This window comes from Chelonoidis abingdonii, chromosome 2 (assembly GCF_003597395.2).
Source record: "Chelonoidis abingdonii isolate Lonesome George chromosome 2, CheloAbing_2.0, whole genome shotgun sequence".
Classification (NCBI taxonomy): domain Eukaryota; kingdom Metazoa; phylum Chordata; order Testudines; family Testudinidae; genus Chelonoidis; species Chelonoidis abingdonii.
Genome location: NC_133770.1, coordinates 118,817,151 through 118,836,274, shown reverse-complemented (window position 1 = coordinate 118,836,274; position 19,124 = coordinate 118,817,151). Strand labels below are relative to the sequence as shown.

The window sequence follows — 19,124 nt, the reverse complement described above, 5'->3', positions numbered from 1 at the left end:
AAACTGGGATATTTGGGGATAGTTGACTTAATTAGAGTGAAAAACGCAAAGCTAATTAAAGATAAGGTGAGTAAGGTACTATCTTTTATTAGACTAGCATCTGCTTGGGCGACAAGCTTTCAAACTACACTGAGCTTTTCTTCAAGTAATGAATTAGCCTGCTGGGCTTCATTGTTTTGGTTTGTTTTTTGCAGTGAGGGTCTGTTATTAGCATTACCTGTACGGGGGTGCGGTTCTTTGCTCTACTGCTCAAAGTCAGCAGAGTGAGTGATACTCCATTGACCTTTACTGTGCTCCCTGCTACTAGCTGCAACTCTTGAGTCCTTACCACGTCCCTGTAGTGGGCAGGTTTGGCAGAAGGAAAGGGGCCGCCCGTTTTGCTTAGGCGGTTACATCCCATGACCGGAGCCTCCAGCCCCCTCCTGGCGCGCTGGGAACCCCAGGCCGGGAGAAGCGCCGCGCTGCTGAAGACACCTCGCCCCCCTCCTTCAGGCCGCGCTCTCAGTTCCGCGACCCCCGCCCCTGCGTGAAGGGGGATTTCGCTCCCTCGGGGCGGGGGCCAAAGGGCACGGCCTGCGGAGCGCGCCGCGCTGGAAGGAACCGGTCGGGCCGGGGGCAGGTTGTTCCGTCCCCCCACCCCGCGGGGGCGCCGGCTGCGGGGGGGGACCTTTGATTGGCGTCTCTGTTCCCAGCTGCTGCTTTTAGCCCTTCCCCACATCCGGGGCCAATCGCTGCTCACTCAGCTGGCGGAAGGGCAGAGAGCGGAGCTTTCCTTCCTCACTTCCGCCCTTATCTAGACGTGTCCCGCCCTCTGCCTTCGCGGATTGGCTGTGGGGTGAGGCGTCACTAGCGCCGGTACAGAGCGAACGGCAGCGGGGGAGGGACGGCGAGACGGAGCGTTTCCGGGTTGGGAGAGTCGCCGCCGCCGCCGCGCCGCTGGTGTCAGTCGCGCTCTGAGGCCGCCGCGATGAATCGATTCTTCGGGAGATCGAAGCCTAAAGTGCCGCCGCCGAACCTCACCGATTGTATCGGAACGGTGAGTGGGGGTTGGGCCAGCCAGGCGGGCACCGGCCGGGTCACCCCTCCCCATCCCCCCGCCCCCATCCGAGGCGGCTCTGGCCAGGGTTAGCGGGGACAATCTCCAGCCGGGTGCGCCCCCCGCCCTGGGCTGTTGTTGTTATCGGGATCTGCGTGTGACTCACCCCCGGGACACACGATCACTTCCCCACCCCCCGCCGCGAGCCTGCCCCACCCACACGGGGAGCCACACCCCGAGAAACACACCGCGACACTGGAGCGAGAGACACAGCTCTCCTCTCCCCACAGAGAGAGAGAGAATGACACCTATGGAGAGAGCGGGGTGGGGGCACCTCACACACACACACCCCCGAGACACACAAGCACAAGACAGACACATAGTGATACCTACAGAGGAGGAGAGACCTCGAGAAACGTGCCACAACACCTGGAGAGAGAGAGAGAGACCCCTTCTTCCCTCCCCCATCTATATTCGCACTCCTATGGACAGACACATTCACAGCCCTGGTCCCTTAATGTTTTCTCTGTTGTTACCGACTCTGTTCATCCTTCCAAGGGCTGTCACACACACCCCTCTCCTTTTTTTTCTTGTTCTCTCATAACTCTCCACTGCCTGTCAGTCCCAAACAGCACATTGTGGAAAAGCTGGACTGGGCCCAGCGGGAAGCCCACACCATGCAGTTCAAAGGGTGGCCAAGTCACATGAATACCATCTTCAGGCTGGTGAAGAATGATGGGATTGTTCTTAGCACAGTCTCTGCCACTTGCTGCAAAACAGAGTAAAGGCATACAGAAATGTGTTGGGCTTGTTTAATTGTCCTTTAAATACATGCAAGTTGAGAAGTATTAATAGAGCATTCAAACATGTAGTTGAGTGCCTGACTGCTATTGTAATGATGTTATTCTTGAAAGAAACCTTAGTTAGACATTTAGGAGATCAGACCACATGATGTGGTGGTCCTTTTGGCCATTAAAATATATGAAATGTAAAACTTTTGCTTTAGGGAGCATACCTTTCCTCTATATATTAAATAATTAAAAGATGAGGAAAAAGAATATCGTGCTTTGAGGTATTTGGCTAACTTCTTGGAAGATTTAAATTATGCAGCATTATAAAAACAAATACTTTTTAGCCCTTATGGTGGCAATGAAATCTTCCAAATGTGAACTGAAACTACTACAAAACTGATTCACAACTGTTTTCTGGAATCTGGAGGCAGTGTGAAACAATTCCTGTAAACAAACTGCCCCATTCATCTCAATGGGTTGTTACCTTTTCAGCCCAATGATGGTCCTATTAAGAACAAAATTTAGGCGCTTAACTGTGCCTAACATGCAATTGTATCAACTGTGTGTGCACATCAGATAATTGCATATGCTAGCAGGCAAATAAACAAACAGAAGAGATGATCATGGTCATTGTCTGGGATAACTTTTCCTACTGAGTATCAGAGGGGTAGCCATGTTAGTCTGGATCTGTGAAAGCAGCAAAGAATCCTGTGGCACCTTATAGACTAACAGACATTTTGGAGCACGAGCTTTCATGGGTGAATACGTCTGATGAAGTGGGTATTCACCCAGGAAGGCTCATGCTCCAAAACGTCTGTTAGTCTATAAGGTGCACAGGATTCTTCGCTGCTTTTCCTACTGAGTGATGCTCCTTGCAATTACTTTACTAACTAAAAGTGCTTGGCTAGATTTTCAGTGGTATGCTGTAGAATTATTCTTTAAACAGTAAATCTTCTCCAGTCTTGTAGACAATTCGTTTGTGTAACAGGTTCAGTATTTAGTATGTACATAACAGATTCCATAATAAGGAAGGAGATGATGTAGTGGCTTTTTAATTGGCTTCAATGTGTCAATATAGAGAGCAGTGTACAGCGATGAAGATAGTGTATACATTGTGAGGCTCTCAAAATTGCCTAGTTTAATGCATATAAGTATTTAAATACTACATTGTCAATTTTGAACACTCTTTACGCCATTTGATGGATAGTCTTAACTGCTGCTTCAATCCTTTTCACATGTTTCTTTATATTTACGTTTGTTCTTTTCTAGTTGCTGAGCAATGTGTGACAACTAAACAGGTGTCTGTGGATAGACTATAAGGGTACTATTTGTGTCAATGATTAAAATTTGTTAAGAGTTGATAGAGGGTAATTAAGCCTCACCTTTTTCAATGTAAAAATAATTCCTAGTGCAGCGTAGACTACAAGTAATTCATAGTATAACAATCCTTACCAAGTTCAGTTATGCTAATATACTGATAAAAAGAATGCAAATTATTGGGGGAGGTAATTCAATTTTAAATTGGGTCAGGGTTCACTCCAAAACAGTCACTGAAAATGTAAGGGTACTTTTCACCCTTTTCTTTTTCTTGACAGTTTATATTGGATTGTACATTATTTTCTTATTATTTCAGTAAAACAACAGAAATTAGTAGCTTACTTCAGACAGGTAATCAGAATGCTTAGTTTGAGGCGCAAGAAGGCGTAACTAGGATCTGAGATATGTCATGAGAAACAAGTTTAATATTTTGTTCTGGAATATATTTGTTAGCTCTCACCATGGGTCTTTCATCTGGAGATAAATGCAGTGCTTCTGTGCTTGTATCATTCGCTTGTACTGGAAAGAAAGTGGTTTAATAGTGAAACCCATTTTTCCTTTGTATATGTTAACTGGGATTCTCCTTAGATTATGTGGAGAATTTTCTCCTACTTTGGACACACAAGCTTTTTTATGTTTCAGTGGTTTAAACATAGAATTTAAAGACTCTGGACTCAGAGGTTTAAGTCCCAATACTGCCAGCTCAGTTCTTTGGAGGCAGATAAACTGAGTTCCATGCACTATGCAGTGTAGGAATCTTTCCAGCATCACATTAAAACTGAAGTTCTGTCCTGTGTACATTAGATTCTATAGCATACATAATTAGATTAGGAGGGTCTGCCTCAGTGTCTTTAGTAGTCATCCTGTAATCCAGAATGATGTGCGCTAGTTGTCCAAATAATAATAGTTGTCCACAGTTGAGCGCCTAAGATGAGGCTTCATTACCCTCTATCAACTCTTAACAATGTGATAGTTGAATTAAAGGATAGATGGATGTTTGTGGAGAGCTTTAGAACTCTTTAATAGTTGTTGCAAGGCTTCATAAACGTACAATGTTGTACAATTTATTTTCCTCTTATTAATAAAACAGCTGGCATAGTGGAAAGGTTAAAGTAAATCTTTCAGTGCCAACTATAACCAAGCATTTTGTCTCTAGTGTGGAGAGAGCTGATATCAATTGTTCTGCATAGAAAATGCCCCTGGCAGTAGTATATTATCAATGTCCTCCTCCAAGCTGGCATATACTGTCTCTTTGTTTAAAAGAAAAAAGGTCTAACAGAAGGAAATGCACCAGAATTAACATGTTGACAGATTACCTATATTCAGATATTATAATACAAATTGAATTTGCAAATTTAGTGTCATACCAATGAGTAAGAATGTTGTATGATTGTGTGCCCCTCTCTAGTAATGATTTGAAGAATGAAGAGCATAGGTTTTCTTTGAGACATTTCTCTGAATATATAAAATCAATAAGAAAATCTGTTTTTTTTAATTAATGCTATTAAGAGGAATCTTTGCCACCTTTTGTCATCTAATTGTCCCTTCCAAAAACCTTTTGACATTTTAAGTCTAGCTTGTATATTAGCAACTTTGTATGTGTGAACACATTTTACTTCAAGGACTACAAGTGCCTGGAAAAAATCTTGAGTGTTAGCAATGAATTTTTTGTCTGTCTTCCTTGTACCAAAGGTGGATAGCAGAGCTGAGTCAATTGACAAGAAAATTAGTAGGCTCGATGCAGAACTGGTGAAGTATAAAGATCAGATGAAGAAAATGAGGGAGGGGCCTGCAAAGGTAAGAATGCTATTTGGTGTACACATGAGAAGGTGAAGTGACTCACACTTTGAGTAATTCACATAATGGAGCAGTGTCATAACCAGTTCTCCAGGTTCTTAGAAGTATCACTGTAAGTGCTTCCTGCGATCTTGGGAGAGAGTGGGCTACCATAAAAGCTTGTTTGTATTCTCAGCTATTACCCAGATCTGTGCTCTATCAGTTGTTAGTGTTGAAATAAAGTTCCATTTTCATAATGCTACTTTGTGTAAAACTAAAAAATTGGCTACAAAGTCAAATACTTTTATTATCTCCTTTCTAATATCTACATCAGGTTATTAGAGATGGTAGGCTTAGTCAAGCACTCTCTGGCCATCCAATCACACTGTGTTAAATTGCGTCTTCCTCTGCACTAAGCACTCTCTCTCTTTTCTTAGCCCTGGTCTACGCTGGGGGGGAATCGATCTAAGTTACACAACTTCAGCTACACGAATAAAGTAGCTGAAGTCGACAGACCTAGATCGACTTACCGTGGTGTCTTCGCCGCGGTGAGTCGACTTCTGCCGCTCCCCCGTCGACTTTGCTTGCGCCTCTAATGGTGCTGGAGTACAGGAGTCGACAGGAGAGGGTTCGGGAGTCGATCTATCGCATCTAGAATAGATGTGATAAATCGATTCCCCGCTGGATCGATCACTGCCCGCCGATCTGACAGGTAGTGTAGACATACCCATAGTTGTCACAGATTTTACTAAATTGAACACCTACCATGGGAAACATTAAAATGTTTAATGTCAACTTTGTCTTTTTTTTTTTTTTTTTTAACTGAGAGATGCAAATGAGATCTCAGTGTGGTTAGGGGTAAGGATGAAGGTGGGACCAGTTTGCTTACTTTAAGGTTCTCTCAGGTAGAGCTTGCAAACCAGAATATGGAGAACAATGGTGTGAGGAGAGGACAAAGCAAGGAGAAAATGGAAGAACTTAGAAGTACAATCTGGGTATCCCTGTGAAATCAGTAGACTTCCTTGGGAAAAGGGAGTCTGTGTTCCTTTTCTTGCTTTCTCTCCCTCCTTCCCCTGTGGCTCTATGAGGTCAAGTCTGCAGGGCAGGTTACTTGGTTCAGTTGTATATGGAGGAGGTTCCAAATCTTGCAGAAATGGATGGGAGGAGGGGAACCTCATAAACTTGAGAAATGGGGCAAACACTTAAAGGGAGCAACTGTTAACAAAGTTTGGTTTGTTTTGAGTTTTAAAGTGAATGGAAATTCTTCATGTATGTAGTGAAATACTGATAGCACCTTACAAAGCATTATTTGGTTGATACTGACCATTGAAATGTTTTTGAAAGGTAGTGTCTAGAGAAATTTGCCATTTATCTGAGTGTGTTCTGCTGTTTGGGTGTGTGTTTCCTTTATTTAAACAGAAGTTATATGGGGTTTCATTATTACCAACATATATATGTCTGTTTCAATACTTACGGGTATTCATTGTGACTGTTAACGGTGTTTAACAGCTCTCACAATTTTAAAGGAAGGACCTCTTACAGTAAAATATAAATAGTGTAACCCAGAGCAATTACGTTGTTTTTACTAACAACTGGCTGTCATGTCTCTTTCAGAATATGGTAAAACAGAAGGCTTTGAGAGTATTAAAGCAGAAGCGAATGTAAGTTTCAAACTTTCTTAATCCTGGTTTAGTGAAATACTGTTGTTTTGGGAGGATTGGTACACCTGCCACTTCCTCTTCCATTTCTGTGCCATTTCTTGTGAATGTTCTTGCAAACAAATCATGGAAGAAATCGTAGTCAGCTGTTTATAAACATCCAATTTTTGATCTTGAAGTATCAAAGCTAAAAAATGTCAGTGTCAGCATGTCTGTGCGTTATTTATATATAAATGTGTTTGATATTTAATATACACACTATTATATAATGTGCAGTACTGTTTTTGAATTAAAACAAAATGACTGGTGAATCCTGGTAAATCACTGAAGTAACACTTGATTTTCTGTCTTGCTTTTATATATATATATAGAGAGAGAGATGGGTATTGTTGCATGTTATATAAATTTCTACTTTACATGCATGAGTCAGCATCACAGTAAGTTCTTTAGATGCACATGTGATGGCTCCTTGGATCTCACTGGTATTCTTAACATTCCGGTTGGACCCAATCAGAGCGCTCTATGGTATGAGCTACATTTCTCCCATATTGCTGTGCCATTAGTAAGTACAGTGACTCCTCACTTAACATCGTCCCAGTTAACGTTGTTACGTCGCTGATCTATTAGAGAACATTCTCATTTAATGTTGCGCAGTGCTCCCTTATAACGTTGTTTGGCAGCTGCCTGCATTGTCCACTGCTTGTAGGAAGAGAAGCCCATTGAAGCTCGCTGGTGGGGGCTTGGAACCAAGGTGGGCTGGCAGCCCCCCATCAGGTCCCATAAGTTCCCTGTGCAGCAGCCGCCCAGCAGGCTATCAATTGCTGAGCAGTTCAGGTGTCCCTCCCTCCCACTGCCATGTGCTGCTTCTGCCCTCTGCCTTGGAGCTGCTCCCGGGAGCCTCCTGATTGCTGTGGAGGGAGAGAGGGATGCTGATGTCAGGGTGTCCCCCTGGCCCGTGCTCCTGTACCCCATCTCCACAGAGCTTGGGGGGTGGGGGTGGGACCTGGGCTCAGGGTGGAAGGAGCTTGCTGGCAGAAGCTGCTGTCTCAACTTGCTTATCTACTTAAAAAGGCAGTGTAGTTAAAGTGGGGTCAGCGTACTTAAAGGGACAATGCACATTTCTCTGTGTGTGTGTAAGAGTCTCTCTCACACATCTTCCCCCCCCACACACATTTTGGAAAGTAGAGGGAGTGGTGCACTCCAGTGGGATAGCATGCATTCATCATCATCTTCAGTTTCTGCAGGGGATGTTTGCAGGTCTGTTGTGTCTTCTCCGTCCATTCGTGCTGCTTTGTAGAGTGTGAGGCTACATTAACAACAATTTGTTAACCCTTGAAGGTTCAGCCCAGTGCTAGTTCATCATTTACCAGCAAGGCATTCCCTGGGAAATATCCCACTCCTCCACCTCAGCCAAGCTTCACAATCATCATTGCCATATACAGTATTAAATTGTTTAAAACTTATACTGTGTATGTGATATGTCTTTTGTCTCGTGAAAAAAATTCCCTGGAAACTAACCCCCACTATTTACGTTAATTTTTATAGGGAAATTAGATTCACTTAACATCGTTTTGCTTAAAGTTGCATTTTTTAGGAATGTAACTACAACGTTAAGCGAGGAGTTACTGTAATGCCCTCATCCCAAATTTGTCAACAAACCTTTATATCACAACAAAGTGCATTATATAAGCCTGTGTAAACATGGGCATGCATGGTTTCCAACCATCTAAGCAAAAGTTTAATTCTGCATTCAGAAATAGCTTTATCAGGTAACAGGCATAAATACATAGTCATGTTCAATGGCCCCTAGAACAAATTTAAAATGACTGTTACTGAACACTGTTTACAAATAAGTAAAGAGCAAAGGTTGCCTTCTGTTTTTGTTTCCAAGTTTGAAAAGTGCTGTTTCTCTCGGTATCTTGTGAATTTCATTAGAGTTACTTACAAATTGTATGATATAAGGTAATGTTTTAAACACAGCATTTGTAATACTTTTAACAGGTATGAACAACAGCGGGATAATCTGTCACAGCAGTCTTTTAATATGGAACAAGCCAATTACACCATCCAATCACTGAAGGACACAAAGACAACGGTATCCATATATTCATTTCAAGTTGGCTTTATTTATAAGTGCTGCAGTAGATACAAGCATCTTGTTTGACTCTTTTTCTAGGTTGATGCTATGAAACTGGGAGTGAAAGAAATGAAGAAGGCTTACAAGCAAGTCAAAATTGATCAAATTGAGGTGAGCATTTGTACTACTTACTACTAAACTATCCAAATATACTGTTAAGATGCTCAGTAGTGACTATTACTGTGCACACAAAGTTTATTTGGAATCAAACATTCATTGCCTAAACCAGAGAGAACAGTGAAAATGAGCTAATTGCTTCAGTCAGAAATGAGCAGCTCTACAGCTTTTGTTAAAGATGAATCTGATCTTATTTTCTATACACTGCTAATCTGATCACGTGGATTTTAATTCCTCTGACTGCACAACCCAGCACTTGGCTTTCAATTCATCTAACTAAGTTATCCAATGGAACTACCTCTCTGCTCCAGCCACTTTTTCCTCCTAAACTTTGATGATCTGCTCTGGTAATGTCCTCCTCCCACTTTTTTTCCTAATGTTCTAGCATGTTACCTTTGTTTCGTCTCTCCTTCCAAATCGGTTCATTGTGTTCCCAACCTCTCCTCCTAGGACCTCCTGAAAAATCAATTCCAAGCTTTTTACTAAATAACTATGACTTTGCCCCAAAAATAAAAGTGCAAAGGTTAAAACACATTCTAAACATGACTGCTACATCATCTTTTTGGTGTATTCTATCACCGTTTCTTTGTTTATACACAGTGTCTACATTGTAAGCCGTTAAGACAACAAGCATTGTTCCCTATCTGTATAAGCATTTAGTGTAAGATATACACTAAAATCTGTATTTTTTTTTTTTATTGACTGACTTTATCATGGCACAACTCAAGTTAGTCCTCATTCTTTAGAACACCCACATATGCTTCTGGCTTCCTCAAATTTCTGTACTTGAGGTTGATTCTTTCTAGGCCTCCCAATTAGTGTTTTCGTAAGTGCTAGTTACAAATATGGATATATCCTTAGCACTGAGCATAAATGTGTCTATGGCTTTCAATTTTGGGTCTCTTTTTCCTTGTCTATAAATTGTTAAAACCCCAAGTGTCTGAGCAGAAAATATTGATAAAACAAGAGTTTGATATACAATATTGTACTTGGAATTGTGGAAAAGACTTCATTGTCTTCTAGCTAGACAATCATCCTAATGTGGAACTACTTCCATCTTCTCAACTCTGTTATTAAATATAATAATGCTTTGGATTGTCCCATACTGTCACTGGGCTGATTGCTTTGTGTATGTATCATAAGCATTCCCAAATCTGGACCTTAGCGTCCAGAAATCTGGGTGCCTGCATGAACCCCTCTAAGCTTAATTACCAGCTTAGATTTTATCTCGCTGCCACCATCCAAAAATTCCAGTGTTTTGGCTCACTCTGGTCTCCCCAAAACCTTCCCTGGGGAACCCCCAAGACTCAGATGCCTTGAGTCTACAACAAAGGGAAATAACCCACTTCCCTTCCCCCTCTCTCTCCCACCCAGACTTTCCTCTCTGGGGCTAACCTGAGAGTTACTGATGCAACCTCTTTACATCACAATACCAAGAAGCATGTCTCTCTCTCTTCCACAAAGAGACAAACCCTATGTGTCATTTTGGTGTTACATCTTTCCCTTGGACCATGTCTATGAAAAACAGTTTTCATTTTGGAACTTGGGACTTAGGCTTTTAAATAGATCTAACACAAAGAGAATTTCCCTCCCTTTCGTTCCTTAGCCTACCCAGAGAGAAAAAAACTCAAACAAGTCTTAAAAAGAAAACTTTATATAAAAAGAAAGAAAAAGACATAAAAATATTCTCTGTATTAAGGTGACAATAACACAGGTTCAATTGCTTAAAAGAAAAAAGTATAAACAGCCTTATTCAAAAAGAGATACAATTTAAACATTCCAGCAACTACACACATGTAAATACAAAAAAAACAATAATAGCCTATTATTTTTCTACCTTTGTACTTACAACTTTGAAACTGAAGATTAGAAGCTTGAAGATAGAGGAAAAAAAAATCCCCTCTCATAGCTGAGAGCCAGACAAAGACACAGACCCAAACATTCCCTCCCCTGAGCTTTGAAAAATCCGGTTTTCTGACTGGGCCTCTGGTCAGGTGTTTGGTTCCCTTTGTTAACCCTTTACAGGTGAAAGAAACATTAACCCTTAGCTATCTATTTATGACAGTATGACTTTTAATATCTGACCAGATGTAGCATTTTCTGTGGGAACAGCCATTACAAAGTCTACTGGTTTTTGGTGTGTTTTAAATTCACTCTGGAGAAGTATAAAACAACCTGCTACATTCAGAGATTTTCGTGCCAGTTCCCTTCCCTCTGTTCTAGTCCATTTATATTTTATTTTATTTTTAACCACTGAGAACCCAGAGGATTACACCAAATGCATAATTAACACAATATTCTAGTTTTATAACAATTTGAAGCAGGATTATGAATTAAAATGATTCACAGAGTAGCTTGTTCTGCAGCATTAGTTCCTGAATTACTTCTGAATTTCAGTGTATAGTTCAGAGTTGAATCTGCTTGTAACTGCAATTGGGGCAAGTTTAATTTTGTTACTACTACAGGACATACAAGACCAATTGGAGGATATGATGGAAGAAGCCAGTGAAATCCAGGATGCACTGGGTCGTAGTTATGGAACACCAGAGATTGACGAAGATGACCTGGAAGCAGGTTAGTGAGTATAGGAAGATTCTGTGGTACTTTTACTTTCTGCAAGAGCACAGTTTCTTAGTTTTTGTCTCCCCCCGCCTCCCTCCCAAGAAATTAGCAGATAGCTGATTATTTTTAACTGGGAAGTTGCGCAAGCAAAAGCACAAGTTAATATATTAAATAACTGACATTTATAGAATTTTGTGGTTACTGAAGAAAAAAATCTTTTCCATGGGTTAATTCTAGTTTCTCTGGAGTGCTTTTATATATCACTAATTGTCTTGTTAAGTAACATCCATTTGTTTGGCTCAGATATAGATGGATGTTGCTTCTTTATTGGAGCAGCTTCTCTCTCCCTCAGCTTTCTGAATAAGAATCCTTCCTGCATTGTCAGATGTTGCTTAGTGCTCAAACAATGCTCCACCATCCCTGTCTGTCCTGGGCTGCTGTTTGCATGTCCTCTTTGGCCTGGTCTACACTACGCGTTTAAACCGATTTTAGCAGCATTAAACCGATTTAATGCTGTACTCGTCCACACTATGAGGCCCTTTATATTGATATAAAGGACTCTTTAAATCGGTTTCTGTACTCCTCCCCAACGAGAGGAGAAGCGCTAAAATCGGTATTACCATATCGGATTAGAGTTAGCGTGGCCGCAAATCGACGGTATTGGCCTCCGGGCGGTATCCCACAGTGCACCACTGTGACCGCTCTGGACAGCAATCTGAACTCCTCCGTTACAGAAGACGAAATGCCAAAGCGTTTGAAAAAAAATCTCCAGGCTACACAGTGCTGCGTGACAAGCGTAACGGGAAGCCAGAGACTCAAAATGGACGCTCATGGAGGGAGGGGGGGTACTGAGGACTCCAGCTATCCCACAGTCCACAGCAGTCTCCGAAAAGTATTTGCATTCTTGGCTGAGCTCCCAATGCCTGTAGGTTCAAACACATTGTCCGGCGTGGTTCAGGGAATAGCTCTCAATTTACTCCCCCCACCACGTGAAAGAAAAGGGAAAGAAATCGTTTCTTGACTTCTTTCAATGTCACCCTATGTCTACTGAATGCTGCTGGTAGACGCGATGCTGCAGCAGTGAAGAGCAGTATTCGCTCCTCTCCCCTCCCCCGGTGGCAGATGGTGCAGTAGGACTGGTAACCGGTCACCATCACCCGTGAGTGCTCAGCTTGATAAGTGCTCCTGGCTGGCCTCAGGTGAGGCTGGCGGGGGGCCTGGGTAAAAATAGGAATGATTCCTGGTCATTCCCAGTAGATGGTACAGAACGGCTGGTAACCGTCTTCATCATAGCAACTGGGGGCTGAGCTTCCATCAGCCCCCTCCCTTTCCTGTGTAAAGAAAAGATTCTGTACTGCCTGGACTATCATAGCAGCGGGATGCTGGGCTCCTCTCCCCCCGCACCGCTTAATGTCTGCCTGGACTGTCATAGCCGGGAGGCTGCCTCCCCCTCATTTTATCTCACTAACAAGTCACTGTTTCTTATTCCTGCATTCTTTATAACTTCATGACACAAATGGGGGGGACACTGCCACGGTAGCCCAGGAAGGTTGGGGAGGAGGGAAGCAACGGGTGGGGTTTGTTGCAGGGGCACCCCCGTGAATGGCATGTAGCTCATCATTTCTGCAGGGATCTGACACGGAGCAGCTGTGCTCTCTGATACACTGGTTCTCTAGTACACTTGCCCCATATTCTAGGCAGGACTGACTCTATTTTTAGAAACCATAAAGGAGGGATTGACTCGGGAGTCATTCCCAGTTTTGCTTTTGCGCCCCCGGCCGATCTCAGCCAGGGGCACCCATGATAGCAGCAGACAGTACAGAGGGACAGATAACCGTCTCCGGAAATCGACGCTAGCCTCGGACCATGGACGCACACCGCCGAATTAATGTGCTTAGTGTGGCCGCGTGCACTCGACTTTATACAATCTGTTTTATAAAACCGGTTTATGTAAAATCGGAATAATCCCGTAGTGTAGATGTAGCCTTTGTTGTGAAGCTCCATAAGTTTTCCTTTTCAGAGTAGTATTTGATGGAGATATTCTGTCAATTGGCCCTGTGATGGGATCCCCAGGGTGCAGCTTGGGCATCCTCTCCTAAGTGATCAGTGAGGAGACATTCCTGTACTCCCACTATTCCTTCCCCAGTTTCCTCCTCTGCGCTCCCTCAAGACACATTTCTCTGCCCTCCCTAGGAAGGGGTCTGTCCCTTGTTCATCTGCAAAACTCTGCCAGCTAACAACTGGGACAGTTTCCTTAGCCATTGATAACACCTCTCCTCCCCCTGATTCAGCAGAAGGCAACATGCCCACAGGAAAGAGCTAATCTCAGCCCCTCCCATGCTTGGAAGCATGTGGCTTCTCTGTGTTATAGAGTCATGGGAATCTTCACCCAACTCAGTGGTTTCTGAGATTCCCTGCCCCTTCTTTGGGCTCTCCTCTGGGACACATTTATCTGTGCTCCCTAGAGCTGGGTCTATCTCTGGTTCAGCTGCAACCTGCTGGCAGCTAACAACTGGGACAGTTCTGTCCCTGTCAGGCATTACACCCCAATCCCATCCTGATGTGGTGTTGCTGCCAGCTGTAGTGCAGGAACTGGTCTCAACCAGCCTCTCACCTGGAAGCATGTGGCTTCTCCCTGCTGCAGAAGAATCAAGGAGACTCCCATTCTCTCAGCAGTTCCTGAGACCTTTCCCTTTCCCTTGGGGGTCCCAGCATAAAACTCCCTTCTGCTGCAGGCAAATATTTTAACCTGAGCTACACGGAAAATATCATTGCCAAGAAGCAGGTTGACTAGGAAGTGTTCCATTACCCCCACAGTCAAAACACTTTCCAAACCTTCCCATGCCACCTGGATTTTAGCTAGTGGTACAAGGAATCTGCTTTTGCCCACCCCCACAATCTCTGCCGTTTGGCCAGGTGACATAATGGCCTTTTGGACCCCACACTGCTTAGCCAGAGAGATGTGGGCCCATGCATCCCTCTGCCTCAAGCATTCTTTGCCATTAATTTGGACAGCCCAGATATTCTATGAACTCTGTTGGCATCAGGGATTTCATGCAGTGGTCAGATATTCAGCAATATCATCTGCCTCATTGTATGCAGGACATAAATGATCCCAATTGTGGATTTTTGGTGTGATGGGAAATTGCGGGGGTTGGTGGGTTCTGGTTCTGCGTCTCTAGCAGGTCCACTTGGTGTTTTTTGCTCCTTTTCTCTTCTCGTTTTTCCTTTATTTTCAGTTCTTTCAGTTCCAGTAATCTCTGATTCTCCCTTTCCTTTTCTGCAGCCCAAAAAGCTCCAACTTCGCAATCACTTCACTGCTTTCAGTCATTTTCCTGCTTTTCTGTCCCTACTTCCAAAACAGAAATTAACAAACCGGTAGCTTCCTCCTGGCTGTCCTTAGCCAGCACACTTAAAGCCTCACTTTAAAATCTTTACACCAGTGTATGAAATGCAAATTTTGCTCGGTAGAACGAGCAGTGTATTTCACCCTAGTCGCTGCGCCACTGGACCAGGATCCCCCTGGGGTGCAGCCTGGGACTGTGGGATCACTGTGCCCCCTTAACTCTCTCTAGGCTGGGCTGTCTCTCATAATGCCTTGCTAGTACCAGCAGCAAACCCCTCCAGGTGCTGTTATTGCTCAGCACAACTCCCCCACCAAGCAAGATTGCATGAATTTTCCCAGAGCCACTCATGAGTCACACATGGAAAGGCACCAGTCAAATCCCTCCCAGCACTGTACCTCAGGAATAGAGCGTCTTGCACTGCTCAAGATGGGGAGTGTAAATGTATGTATTGGTTCACCACTTCATCAATGGAAAGTGGACATACACCAGCCTTTGCAAAACCTGAGGAGATTTACCACACACTTCAGGCAGACTCACTGGTGAAGATAAACGGTAGTACAAATTTATTGACTACAAAAGATAGATTTTAAGTGATATTAAGTGATAGGCAAAAAGTCAGTTACCAAAAGAAAATAAAATGTAAGAACGCAGTCTAAACTCTCAACCCTATTAGACTGGGCAACAACTGGACTAAGAAGTTTTTCCTCACCCCACTGGATATTTTAGTTCATAGTACACAGATTTCACCCTTGAAATCTGGGCCAGTCCCCTCAGTTGGAGTCTTCAGAGTGTCCTTGTTGCTTGCAGCGTAGGTGGGTGAAGGAGAAAGGCCAAGCATGAGCCTCCTGTGTTTGATTTTTTTTATACCCTCAATCCATGTGCTTGAGAACACAAGTCCAGGCATGTCTGGGCACTGCTGAGTCTCCAGGCAAGGTTGAGCAATTCCCCAGGTGTGGTCTAATGCACGTGAGTCATTGAATTGTAGCTCCCTTGCTGGACAATGGGTTGATTGATACCCCGCCTGAGTGTTAGTTGCTTTCCTTGCTATTGCCTGTGGGGAGCTAATATCTGGCTGATTCCCCAATTTACATTATGTTTTAGTGACAACCATACAACAAAATTATCATAACTTCATGTCCATTAATGGTATACATATATGGATAGAAAAATGACTTTCAGATCATAACCTTTGCCCCGATACCTTACAAAGCATGCTTTATATGTAAGATCGCGATTGAATAAAAATGAGGAATATGAGGGTTACAGGGTGCTCCCTCAAGGTACGAAATGTCACAGCCCCTTTTGCGTGTTCCTCCAGCTGCCCTGTGGCACATCTGCCAGGGTAGATGCTCTGGTTTTGTTCTTAACACATCCTCCAGTAACTTTCTTTACATGTATTTTTTTCCTTGCCAAAGAAATCCCTTGCTTAACTTAACATCACCGTGATCGATCAGTCCTTCAGCCCTCATGTAGCTGTAACATGTGTAATGTAATTCAATTTCAGAACTGGATGCCTTAGGTGATGAGCTTTTAGTTGATGAGGACAGTTCCTATTTAGATGAAGCTGCATCTGCTCCAGCAATTCCAGAAGGCACTCCTACTGACGCAAAAAACAAGGTGAGCCTTTTCCCCTCTCATTTAATAGAAGTACAGTAAAATGTGTTTTAATCAATCACTTATGAAACCAATAAAGCTGTTGCTTAATGGAAAGCCTTAAAGGTGGAGCAGAATTGTGCTTAGCATGTTTGGAGATGCTTAGGGTAGTCTCTTGTATAGATTTCACTTGTATGCTTTGAGAGGCCAACTTTACTGTACAAACTATTTCCCCATAAGGTACTGAGTGTAGTTAGTTGAAAGGGCTGTCATAGTGTACTTAGCATTTTTACATGTTTTTTCAGGCAGATCTAAACCAGCACTTCCGATGCTTTTCCAACTCTTTTCACATGGCTTTTGTATGTAAGCATGTGTCATTTGTCATCAGATTGATGTTCAATTTTTTCACTTTTTTGACTATAATAAAATCGATGAGTGAGGTCGGCTACAGAAAATACTGATGCTCCTATTTGGTCTTGTAACTCCAAACTATAAAGTAATCTTAAAGGTTGTATACCTAATTGATTAAACTATATCTTTTTTTCCCCATAGGATGGTGTATTGGTGGATGAATTTGGACTGCCACAGATCCCTGCTACATAAACATGCATTTTTAGAGCACATTGGAAATGGCAAGTTACTTCTTACAAATCAAATTAGCAAAACATTTTTTGAAATCCTGGAAAACTTGCCTTTTCAGTAAAACCTTAATATCACTACATCTTAAAATGCAATATGAATGGCTGGTGGTGTTTCCTTTCTTGGAAGAAAGTTGATATACTACTGACTTTTCTATTAGAGGAGAAAAATTGGCACAATTTCCTTCAGTGGATGCATTCAGTCTACTACGTTTTGATTATCCAGTGTTTTATGGAAGAAGTAGTATATGAAAAATAGTGGTGGCTGTTAATAGTTGAGCTTTATCTTGACTTGATTTGTATTATTTTTCTGTTTTCTGAAACAAACTAAGACTGTGGCTGCTTACTTTCTGTAAGATAGCTTCCTTATTACTTACTGTACTGATTTAATAACAAATGGATGCATTTTTAAGAATACTTCAGTTCTGAGACTTGATATTGTATTTGTAACTCTTAATTACAGCTGTAACAAATAAATATATACAAAGGTTATCTTTAACCTTATGTATTCCATTTTGACATAAAAGTTTATACCATAGAGTAGCTTATCCTCTTGTGTGGTGTTTTTGGTAGCAGTTTTAACCTGTCCCGTGTTTTCATCAGTGTCATTCAGCATTTGAGCATGGGCCTTCCCTTAACATGCTTGGTCTAAAGCTGGAGGTTGGTCATGATCCTCAAATTTCTCCCCCCCTTCATATATCTCACTTTTAGAATTCCAAAATAACATTTCTGTAAGACCATTGCTACTGCTTTGCTTCTCCTCTTGTCATGAGTTGGGGCATTACAGCTTTCTCTGACCACTATTGCTCTGTAGATTGTCTAGCAAAAAGTGGTTATAGAACAAATGACTATCTCACTTTCTTTGGATCCACTGGCCAGAAGAGAGAGTACTCTCAAACTCAGATCTCTTCTAGTGAAGATTGTATTGCCAAGCCTTGTAGCAGACTCTCTTTCAGAAGTCTATGGCCCAGATAGTTTTCCATTTTTATCAGGAATGAAGTATACAAATGTTTGTTGTACAGAAACTGAAACTTATTTATGCTTAATAAAGATATTTTTCCAACATACATTTTAAGAACACATCCCTCCTTAATTGTAATCGGCAGTTTGGTTAGAAAAAGTAAACGTATTCATATGTAATCAAAAATACAAAATAGTTTACCTGTAACCTTAGTTCTTGCTAGTAAGTTTTCCTTCAGCTAAAGAATCAAGACGTCATAATAATAATGACAATAAGCCTTAGAACTGTTAACTGGTTGGGAACAGAGAACCCTCAACTAGTAAACTTGTACATTAGAGAAATGTTGCCTGGAATAGTCTACACATGTGACATTTTCTTCCCATAAGAGAAACTGAAGGCAAAGAATAGAATTAGTTGCAATACACATACCCTTCCTAAATCTAAGTGGTGATGAACATAGCTAAGTACTGTACCTAGTACAGTAAAGCAGAACTTTAAATTGTCAGATTTCAAAATCTGTTTAAAGTAACATAGATGGAAACTGGATTTTTGATCAAATTGTTTTGGACATGTATACAACATTTTAGTAAATCTTTTGTTAATTTAATCTAAAGAAATGTAAATAAAACGTATTACAGGATTGATATTTTTAAACTATTCAACGTGGAATCAAATATTTTACACAGACTGTGAAGTGACAACAAAAATTAGATATCTTTAGGATCACTGTAAATCTGTATTCCCATTGCATTAGTTGTTGGCTAATCCAGTTTCCTGTGTATGAGACTCCAGTACTGTCTGGCTAAGGGAAGCAAATAGTTCCATAGAATATTGCTCTTTGGAACTGTTTGGAGATTTTCTAATATATTTTAGACTTAAGTTACAGAAAGAAAAGAGCCATTAGGCCATAGAACCCATCTCCCCCAATAGAGGACCCATCAAAAAGAAAGGGTGTGTTTACACTGCCCACCGGATTGGCAGGCAGCGATCAATCCAGTGGGGGTCGATCCATCACGTCTAGTGCTCTTCCCATCAACTCCTGTACTCCATTGCCGCGAGAGGTGCAGGCATAGTCGATGGAGGAGCGGCAACAGTCAACTCACCACAGTGAAGACACCATGGTTAAGTCGATCTAAGTATGTCGACTTCAGCTACGTTATTCATGTAGCCGAAGTTGCATAACTTAGATCA

The 19,124-nt window shown here is 42.2% G+C and overlaps 1 protein-coding gene across 1 annotated transcript; it reads left to right on the top strand.

Moving 5' to 3' along the window:
* The first annotated feature begins 869 nt into the window (after positions 1–869).
* Positions 870–18,039, top strand: CHMP5 (charged multivesicular body protein 5). Its single transcript, XM_032765568.2, has 8 exons — positions 870–1,036; positions 4,837–4,941; positions 6,535–6,581; positions 8,580–8,673; positions 8,755–8,826; positions 11,298–11,406; positions 16,246–16,358; positions 16,887–18,039. Exons 1-8 carry the CDS (start codon positions 968–970, stop codon positions 16,935–16,937), a joined length of 660 nt encoding a protein of 219 aa, XP_032621459.1. The 5' UTR covers positions 870–967; the 3' UTR covers positions 16,938–18,039.
* Positions 18,040–19,124: the final 1,085 nt, after the last annotated feature.